The 9,554-nt window shown below is 45.6% G+C and overlaps 2 protein-coding genes across 8 annotated transcripts in view; one reads left to right on the forward strand and one right to left on the reverse strand.

Annotated features, from left to right (window-relative positions):
• Nucleotides 1-9,554, reverse strand: part of PEX11A (peroxisomal biogenesis factor 11 alpha) — a 38,767-nt gene that overhangs the window by 4,876 nt on the left and 24,337 nt on the right. The window contains exons 1-2 of one of the 7 annotated variants that reach the window (XM_015594261.2): nucleotides 1,840-1,971; nucleotides 226-319 (exon numbers count right to left, since the gene is read on the reverse strand). The exons of 1 other annotated variant lie outside the window; for it this stretch is intronic. Coding sequence is in view for 2 of the 6 variants with exons in the window: in XM_006905267.3 (XP_006905329.1) it covers nucleotides 1,840-1,895 (56 nt within the window). In the remaining 4 variants the exon portion in view is untranslated. 5 more of the 7 variants (XM_015594242.2, XM_006905267.3, XM_015594251.2 and 2 more) reach the window with 5 other exon arrangements.
• The window catches only part of WDR93 (WD repeat domain 93), a 28,280-nt gene continuing 20,750 nt past the window's right edge, over nucleotides 2,025-9,554 (forward strand). Inside the window, exons 1-4 of the mRNA XM_006905268.3 lie at nucleotides 2,025-2,110; nucleotides 3,430-3,774; nucleotides 4,423-4,615; nucleotides 6,410-6,474. Of these exons, the coding sequence (XP_006905330.2) occupies nucleotides 3,448-3,774; nucleotides 4,423-4,615; nucleotides 6,410-6,474 (585 nt within the window). The 5' untranslated portion in view covers nucleotides 2,025-2,110; nucleotides 3,430-3,447. The remainder of the gene's footprint in view (nucleotides 2,111-3,429; nucleotides 3,775-4,422; nucleotides 4,616-6,409; nucleotides 6,475-9,554) is intronic.

The following is a 9,554-nucleotide window of genomic DNA, read 5'->3' on the forward strand; positions in this document are numbered from 1 at the left end:
ATTCCTTTTATGCTATAAATATTACTTTTGTGAGGAAGAAACCTTCCTCTATCCTCAATGTTCTTTCTGTTGGTCTAATAATTAAATCTACGAGACACAGAGTAGTAAGAGAAAATGACCAAGGTTAATTACATATTTATGTATGAGAACCCTACATGCATGAGACAGTCAGAGACTCCACATAAATGACACATTCAGAGACAGAAGGGAAATTGCGGTACATACAATGTTGTAGCTAAGGATGAGATAAGGCTCGTTGGGGCTTCAGGGGGGAGGAAGGTCGTCTGCAGATGTTCAGTAATTAGAAGTTTGCCCTGCCCTATAGAAAGGTCATAAAAAGTTATTTCTGGTGATAACACCTATTATGGGCAAAGCTCCTAATTTAGATTCTTCTAGGTATTTAAGGCGGGGCAGGGGAGAGGGGAGAGTCTCTCTTGAACCTTCAGGGTCTTGTCTTTAGTGCAAAATAATCCACATATCACAAACCTCTACACTCTCAATTAAAATATAGCACATTTTCCAAAGTGGTGACCTTGTTATTAGGGATGAAGTAAAAAAAGAAACAATCACCTCCTGCCCCTGCCCCACAACAAGTATGTTTGCTGGCTAGAGGACTCAAGCTGGTCAAGTCGAAGAATTGCCCTTCCTCGGATTCAGTCTAATAATAGGAATATGTCCAAAACCAAGGTGTTCTTTCAGTTGTCACAGAAGTCACAGAAGGTATACATCACTAAGGCTACTGGGAAATGAATACCAGAGACTTCAGATCTTGCTGAATAAGTATATCCTTAACAACAATTTTATTAACCAACCTCATTAATAAACCTTGCAGGGTACATTCTGAGTCCACTGGAATTGTAGGCTTCCACTTTAATGAAGCTTGTATACAATGCAATCATTAAATTTTTTTGCAAATAAATCTGAAAAGTAGTTTGGCTTGGTGGTTAAAGAGGTGGGCACTGGAGTCAACTGTGAAAATTTAAATCTCTCAGCTCAGCTACTTGCTACGTATTAACTTTCTGCTTCGGTTTCTCCGTCTGTGGAATGGGGATGGTTTAAATGATCTATCTCATAGAGTTGTGATAAGGGTTAAATAAGTTGAGTTGTGATCCACTGAAAACAATATCTTGCACAAAGTCGCTCTCCAAAGTCTCATTACTGGGGCTGTTCTTACAGGTGTCTGTATTGCCACGTGTACACCCAGATGAGGAGGAAAAGCTGTCAAATGAAGCTGCAACTCTAACTATTCTTTTTATTATTATTATTGAGCAAGACCAAACCTCTAAAAGAAACATCATGAACTTATGAATATGAAAGCCACAATCTCTTTAACGTTTTCGGTAGCACAGCGTGTACCTCAGAGGTGCTGTTAGCTCGTTCTGAGGCTCTCTCCATACTGCATTTTGTTTTCCAGTTCACAACTCTTCCACGTGCAGTAAGCATCTCACTCAAGTAATAAGGCCATCAATGGGAGATAAAGAAGGTTACTGAAGTTTCTGTCTCTCCACAAGAAACCACAAACCAAGAGAGTGGTTCCCTGGCCACAAATGCCAACCCAAAGTTCCTTTTAGAAGCAAAGTCCTCGGAAGCACGTTGAGCAGCTTGGGCGAGGAGGGCTCGTCCCCCGCTCTAACCCTGGCGGCGGGCTCGGGACGCGCACGGTCTCTTGGCCCAGAGCCCACGGAATTCGCGGTGAGAGGCTCGAATCGAACTCCCTCCGGGGGCCGGCAGCCTCCTTCTGGCTTTCGTCCACTGGCTACGCCCCTCTCCCCGGAGTGCGGAGAAAAAGGACCCACTTGCGGGTCGGGGAACGGGCGGAGGCCGCTGCACCAGACTAACCTGAAGAGCCGGTCCCGGCCCTGGGTCTGGTTGGTGAAGCGGATGAAGGCGTCCATGGCGCCCAGCTCAAGGCCAAGCGTCGCACTGGGATCGGTCGTGAGTCCTCAGGGTGCAGCGCCGAGTCCCCGCGGCCGGGTGAGCCTCGCGACGCCGGAGGGGCTGGGTCTCCCTGTCCCGTGGGGCCGGCGCATTTTCCCAAGAGCGATTTCGCAGGCTTCCGGTCTGGGCCGGAAGTTGTGGTTACTAAGGCGACGCCAAACAGCTGTCCCAGGTGAGTGAAACCTCTGCTTCTGCTCCGCGGAGCATCGGTTCCCTACGTGCTCTCCGCATCCAGGGTCTGCTACAGGGAGTTCGAGGGCGCCCGTCTCACCAAATCAGGTGTTCCCGGGACGCCCCACGCCTCCCTGCAGCTCCTGGGTCCCCAAGAACCCCAGGTGGAATCCAGAATGGAGATTCCCCTGAGCTTTTGCTGGGGACTACCGGGGCTAACCAGTTCCCAGATCTGTGCCTCTGTCTCCCTCTAGCAACACCAGCTCCAAGTCTGGGGCAGGACACGGTTAGAGCAGAGATAAGCCAATTCTTGGAGTGTATTTCTAGCACGAGAGCCCGGAAAAGTTCGAGAATTTTCTGTTAGGAGTATTGCACACTAAATGAAGATCACCACTTGAGGGAAATCCTTAAAAGGGCCAACATGAACAAAGTGGAGGCAAAAATAGTCTACGGTGAAATTGCATCACTGAACCTTCCTTCTGTGGGGCTCGAAGACATGGAACCTCATGCATTCCATAGCAGTGATTTAAAAAAAAAATTTTTTTAATGTAACCCATGTTCCACATTAAATAACTTCTTAAAAACTTTTGAAAGCCTTTTTATGATTTGTAGTTTTGAGTTTTACAAAGTACAGATAACTTGTTCTTTTCTTATAGACTCAAACTTTATGTACACAGTGAAGATAATAAATTGTAAACATTTTTAAAAATATTTAATTATTTTGATTTTGTAGATTTTTTTTTTCTTGTAGTCAATTTTTTTTCAAGTTTCATACATTTCTGTAGGTCCTTGAAAAACCTCAGGTTCTAGGCACTGCACCTACAGAACTCCTGGGTGGCAACAGTGAATATACAGAGGAACAAGTTAGACAGCAGTTTTTGGAAGTGTTTAAATTACTGCCTCTGACTGGTGAGGGAAAGAAAAGGGAGAATGAGCACAGCCATTTACAGAGATGGAAGAACCAACCATAAGACATCATTTGTAGGAGAAAGGCGGATTCTGTTTGGGACAGAAAAACAGCCACTCTCTTATCGAGAGGTGAAGGAAGGCAGCAAGGATGCCAGATTCCTTTCTTTCCATCATAATACACATCATCTTGGGCTGGCCTGGAAGATGTGAATAGTCAATACTTGTCTCTGCTGATGTCCTTACTAATATGAACGGTGTGTCTTAGTAATGTGATAACAATCCTGTGATAAATAAGGGAAGTGTCAGTTCTAAAATAAACAGTCCCCATAGGCCACTGTGCTAGAGATGATATACTGTTTTCTAGTAACTTTCTCTTTTTCTCAAAGTACCTTTGCTTGCTTCCTTTATCAGCTTTTCAGAGTTTCACAGATGTTACCCGTGCCGCCTTCTGCGATGTCATCCCCCATAGGAAGTCGAGCCCACAAGATGAGACTACCTATTTTTACACGAAAGGGGCTGCTGGAGGTGCCATCTCCCACAGAGAAAGACTGGCCTAAGGATGACGAAGAGGATTATGTCTTCAAGGATCCAGATCAGGAGCTGGATTCCTTGCCTCAGCCCTACCGAATGATCAACAAGCTGGTAAACCTCCTGTTTGACAGGTCGTGGGAAGTAATTGAGGAGAGGGACACGCTAAGGGAAGCTGAGCTCAACCGGATCCAGCCCACTGTCTACCCTCCAGTCTTTGAAATCAAGGTATGGAGCAGCTGACCAGGAGCCCCTGTTTCTTAGCTGAGTGTTAATAAATAAAAACATAACCCAGGAAAGGAATTCCTTCCAAGAACCTTCATTCAGTAAGACAGCTGCATTTTTGAAAGATTATAGCCACGCTGATGTTGATTAAAATGGACCTAGTCATTCACTGTCTGGGGAAATGGGTGTTCTGGTTAATTGAAGATTATACAGAAGGTCTTTTATATTCAGCTGTTATTTTAAAATATTTCTGCTTGTAATAATCACTGTCTTGCTTGATGGTTGACAATCTGCCAGTGCCTCAGCTATATCTCTTTCTACAGCGTTCTAGATGAATTAAGTATAGGGCCACTTGTCCAATCATCACGAGGCCCATGATTGTGAATAGCCATTAATTCTCTACTTCCTTGTTTTTTCTGGCCCCTTTCCCGTAAAAGTGGAATGCCATGACTTTCTTGACACATGGGCAAGATATTTAGGTGAGCGCTCTGTTTGGGAATGGTATTATATCTAGGTATTATATCTAGGCATTATGGTATTATATCTAGGAAGGGCACATATCTCTCTTTGAAACATTAGCTTGTATTACTTGCAGATGATGATAGCTGACAATCATTCCTTTTTTTTTGTTTTTGTTTTCTGTCTTCCCAGTTCAACAAAATGCCAAATTGTATGGCTATTTCCCAAGACTACGTGTTTATTGGAGGAGCCAAAGGATTCTCTGTGTACAATCTGTATGATGCTAAACGAATGTATGTCTGGGATAAACTGAAGGTTGATGTCACTTCCATCTGGGCCACAGATTTGGGGAGTGATACACTTATTGCTCCTGTGGATGAAATGGGTACTTGTTCTTCATCTTCCTTTTAGCCTAGTTTACCTGTACCTGTACACTGTTGTTCAGTTTAATCACCTTGCCACTTGTGGGCGGGGTCAGACATGAAGCATTCTCCCTGGTTGTGTAGTAGTGACCAACACCGACAGAACAGTATGGTGTACCAGGCACTACTCCAACATGTCACATATTTGGCCCATTTAACAGCCTTCACGACAGTCCTAGGAGGTAAGTATAATTTATTATCCCTGTTTTTCGGAAGAGGCAACTGAGGCATGGAGGTTAAATAAGTTACTTGAAGTAACGTGGAAAATAAGTGGCACAGGCAGGATTCGAACCCGGCAGAGTGGCCCCAGAGTCCACGCCCTCTGAGCACTGAGCAATCCTGCCACTCACATAAACCAGAGTTTGCTTTTTCCCCTTAGCCTGAGGATGAACCAGGCCCTCCCGGGGACTAGAGTATGGAGAATTATAGACAGTGTCCTCGAGGACACTGTTTCTGCAGGAGAGTGACCTGACCTGATTGGCATGTCAGAAAGGGCACACTGGTAGGTGTCTGAAAAAGTCAAGCTGAGAGGCAGAGACACCAGGAAGAACTCTTGCATTCACTGAGAGAGATTACGAAGGTCTGAACCAAGGAGGGAGCTGTTCGGAAGAAAGGAAAAAGTGTACTATGGTTATAGAACATGGTAACATTAGGGGGAGCGAGGTAGGGGATATAAGGGAATTCTTTGTACTATTTTTGCAAGTTTTCTATAAGTCTAAAATTCGTTTAAGACACAAATATTTAGAAATGAAAATGTAATAGAAAAACCTGGTGAATGATGGAAAATGTGTATAGGGTAGGGAAGGAAGTAAGCAGGAAGTAAAGACCATGAGTCCTTTCTGCCTTAGATGACAAAGCCGTTCCTTGGTAGCCGTGATAGGAGAATAAGCCTTCAGGGGTCTGTGAGCTAAAGAATTCCATTTGAGGTCACAACTCTGAGGCACCTGGGCTGGGGATGTTGGCTCAGGAGGCGGGTCTCGAGGGAGGATAGCGTTTCTCGCACTGCACTGCACCTGTTTGGTGTCCCGTCTGTGACACTCGATGTGATGAATCTGAGGGCAGAGACTGCCTTGGTTGTCCCTAGCTCATTCATGGTCATGGAGCAGACAGCCCGTGAATTTTTACCGGGTTGAGTTAGACTTTCATCCACAGTGGGCAGGATGCCTTTGCAAGGTCTGTATTATGGGTGAAGGAGCAGGTTACGAGTGTCTGGGAGGCACCCAGAGAAAGGTAAGAAGTCATGGTGGATGGGGATCCTATACTGGAGCCCTTAGGTTAAATGGGAATTAGAATGACATTAAGTCAACAAGATTAACTGCAGGATTAACTGCGTGAGGAGCTTGCTGGAGGTTGAGAGATAGGTGACAAGCCATGGCAGATGCTGATCCTATACTGGAAGAATGAGACATGATCCTTTCCCTCAAAGAATCTATGAACTCACTAGAAAAATAAAAAGCAACCCACAGGAAACGGATAACGGTATGAGGCGGTGTGGGATGATGTGCTAAAACAGGGAGAGAAGTTGAGGAGGGGACTGGTGTGGCTCACAGGAGGCTTCTAGGAGAAGAAGGTAGGGCCGGGGTAGGCAGAGAAGACCCAGGACGGAGACCAAGGTGACCATGGGCAGTGGAGGGGCCAGGGAGGAGGCCTAAGGACGCATGACCTTATGACGATAACTCCAGAAAGACCTCATGCAAAATTTCTGTGCTTCTTGGCTCACTGTCTGTCTTACAGTCTTATTTATTCTTTTGTTTCAGGTGTCATTAGACTGTTTTATTTTTATAAGGACAGTCTTTTCTTCATCAAAGCCATCAATGAAGTGGTAAGTTCCTATAGCTGGGCCAACAGCTAGAGCAAATCAAGTTTACTTTCAATATGAAGGCGAGGACAGCTGTCCTCAAACAACAAGAGATAGAGACCTCCCTGGCCAGAGAGCCTCCTCTGAAACATTCAGTTAAAAGCGCCCCCACCACTGGAGGTGCCTGCTGATGCCTTGCATTCACTCACCCTGTTGTCAAGAGAAGAAAATTACTAAGGCTCTCCAGTCCAGATTGAGCACCAGACCAACCCATCTAATAACTACTTATAAGTCCCTATTCCTCCAGGCTGCTTCATGTGCTGTCCCCTAAGTCACGCTGTTCCGTCTGCTTGGAGTGCTATTCTTACCTCCCTACCCGTGAGTGCTTCTTACATTCCCCTCATTCCTCAAGACCGGCTCACGAGTCTCCTTCTCTGAGTTCCCTGGCGTACCTAAGAGGAGCTGGTCTCTCCCTCCACGCTGCCACCACCATCCGCGACAGACTTTCCATCACCATGTCTCCTCCACCCTCCACGCTTACTGGCTTATGCCGCTTCTCCTGGACATGTTTCCTGAGGGCAGGGGACGTGCCTTATTCACCTATGTACTCTTCATTCCTAGCATATTGCCTGCATATACCGTAGGTTCTCAGAACTTTTTTTTTTTTAATTAATTAACCAAAAAAAGAGAGGGTATTGCTCAGAGTAATTTTTAATTGCAGTTTGTCTTGTAAAAAATATTACCGATGGGCCCCAAAACCTTTCCCTGGAGAAAAGAGTTGTCAGCAAGCGACGTGGATGAAGGAAATGGGAGGAACAGGCCTCGACCCTACTTCACGCTACATGTAAAAACGAACTTGAGAGGATTATAGGCCTAAATGTAAAGGCTAAAGACATTATTCTTCCTGAAGAAAACATGGGGAAATATTTTTCCAATCTTGGGCAGGCAACGATCTCTTAGGATATGAAAAGCACTAAGCTGTAAAAGAAAAAACTGACATTGGACATTATTGAAATTAAAAACTTCTCATTCCTTGCCCGCCCTGCCCCCCCACAAAAAACACTCTAAATGGATCTGATACTTGTATGTGAATTCTAAAACTATGAAACTTCTAGAAGTAAACAGAGGAAATCTTTATGACGTTGGGTTAGGCAGATTTTTTTTTAAGCTACAACATCAAAAGCACAAGCCACACAAGAAAAAAAATTGTACACTGGATTTCATCAAAATTAAAAATTTCTGTTCTACAAAAACACTGTTAAAAGAATAAAAACACAAGCCATAGACTGGGAGAAAATAATTGCAAATTATGTATCTGATAACGGGCCTGTGTCTAGAATATATAAAGAACTCTCAAAATTCAACTCAACAATAAGAAAACAAACAGTCCAATTTTTAAAACGAGCAGAGGACTTGAAAAGAAAGGACAGTTCACCAAGTACTATATATGGAAGGCAAATGAGATGTTCGACATCACCGGTCCTTGGGGAAATGCAAATCAAAATCACGAGCTATCACTGCACATGTATCGAAAGGCCTACAATTAAAAAGTCTGACCACCCCAAGTGTTGGCAGAGATCTGGAACCGCTGGGACTTGCGCACACTACTGCGGTAGAGTATAGCGGTGCAGACGCTTTGGCAGTTTTTTCAAAAGTTAAGCACACACCTACCACGTGATCCAGCCACTCCGCTCCTAGGTGGCTGCCCAGGAGAAGTGAAAGCCAGCCTCCTTACAAAGACTTGCACATGAATGTTCATGGCGGCTCTGTCGGGAACAGCCAAAACCCAGAAACCACTGAATGTCCACCGACAGGTGAATGGTGAGCAGACCGTGGCACAGCCACGCAAGGACTGCTGGCGGGCAATAAAAACGGACGTTCGTAACTACGTGGATCAATCTCAGACTAATTATGCCGAGTGAAGGAAGTCAGACAAAAAAGAATGCACGTGTGAGTCCATTTCAGTAGAATTCTAGCAAATACAAACTAATCTAGTGACAGGACACTTCGGTATTTTGCCTGGGGTGGGACGGAGGAAGGATTACAAAGGGGCAGAGGAAATTCGGGGGTGATGGTTATGTTCACTACCTTGCCTGCCGGGATGGTTTCAAGGGATAGACATATGTCGAAACTTGTCCAACTGTACACTTCGTACATGTTACGACTCCACTAAGAATGCTGCTAATTTTTTTTAAAATTTCTGCTCATCGAAAGATGCGATTAGAGTTCAATCAGTATCAGAGGTGAAGATTGGACCCCTCCCAGGGATCCCTGAGAAACCCCACCGCCGCTCCCACCCCAGTGACCCCCACACCCCAGACCCACAACCCTGAGCAAGGAGGCTCTGCCCACAGCTGCGCCACCCGCAGGAGGAGTGGCACCCGCTGGTGGGGCAAGGAGGTCCCGGCAACGAAGGTTTAGGGAACAGTCAGATGGCCCCACGTGAACGACGATTATGCTGACATCCACAGGAAGGACACCAAGCAAGACGCTGCCACCGAGAATAACTCCAGGAAACGTCGCCTGTGTCCGGGGACCTGCGGGCACCCACCCTGGAATTCCAACCCTCCGGAGCGGGGACAGGAGATGGCATGGCTGACAGCACGAAACAGGGCGGATCAGTGAGGCAGAAGCTGTATAGGGGGACGGCTGGGGAGAGCAGAAGGACAATTACGGAGATGAGGCCGCAGGTCAGCAGCCGCCTCAATGCGGGATCCCGACTGAGCTACCACCGCAAACGCACAGAAAACCTAAGCCGTAGGAGCAAAAGCAGCGAGAATCAAGCCACGGAGTCATCAGCTCCTGGGGCTGAGTACGGTCAGCTGACCACCTGAACCATCACCCAGTTCTGTCATCCAAGAGGAGATGACTGTGATGTTCCAGCCATAAGAAGTGAATGAAAGACTGGGGAGAAGACCTTAAGGGCTTGGTTTTTGTTGTTGTTGTTGTTTTTTTACCTAAAGACTCTCTTTTTGGTAATACCAAACGAGCCTGGGTTTTCTCAATTCAGCCTTAAAGGTTTTGAAATGGTTTCAAATCTGGCTCTACGTCGAGATTTTTAAGAACCTCCTTTTTAATTTTTAGTAAAACAGTACAACTTAATT

This window comes from Pteropus alecto, unplaced genomic scaffold, assembly GCF_000325575.1.
Source record: "Pteropus alecto unplaced genomic scaffold, ASM32557v1 scaffold60, whole genome shotgun sequence".
NCBI classification, from domain to species: Eukaryota; Metazoa; Chordata; class Mammalia; order Chiroptera; family Pteropodidae; genus Pteropus; species Pteropus alecto.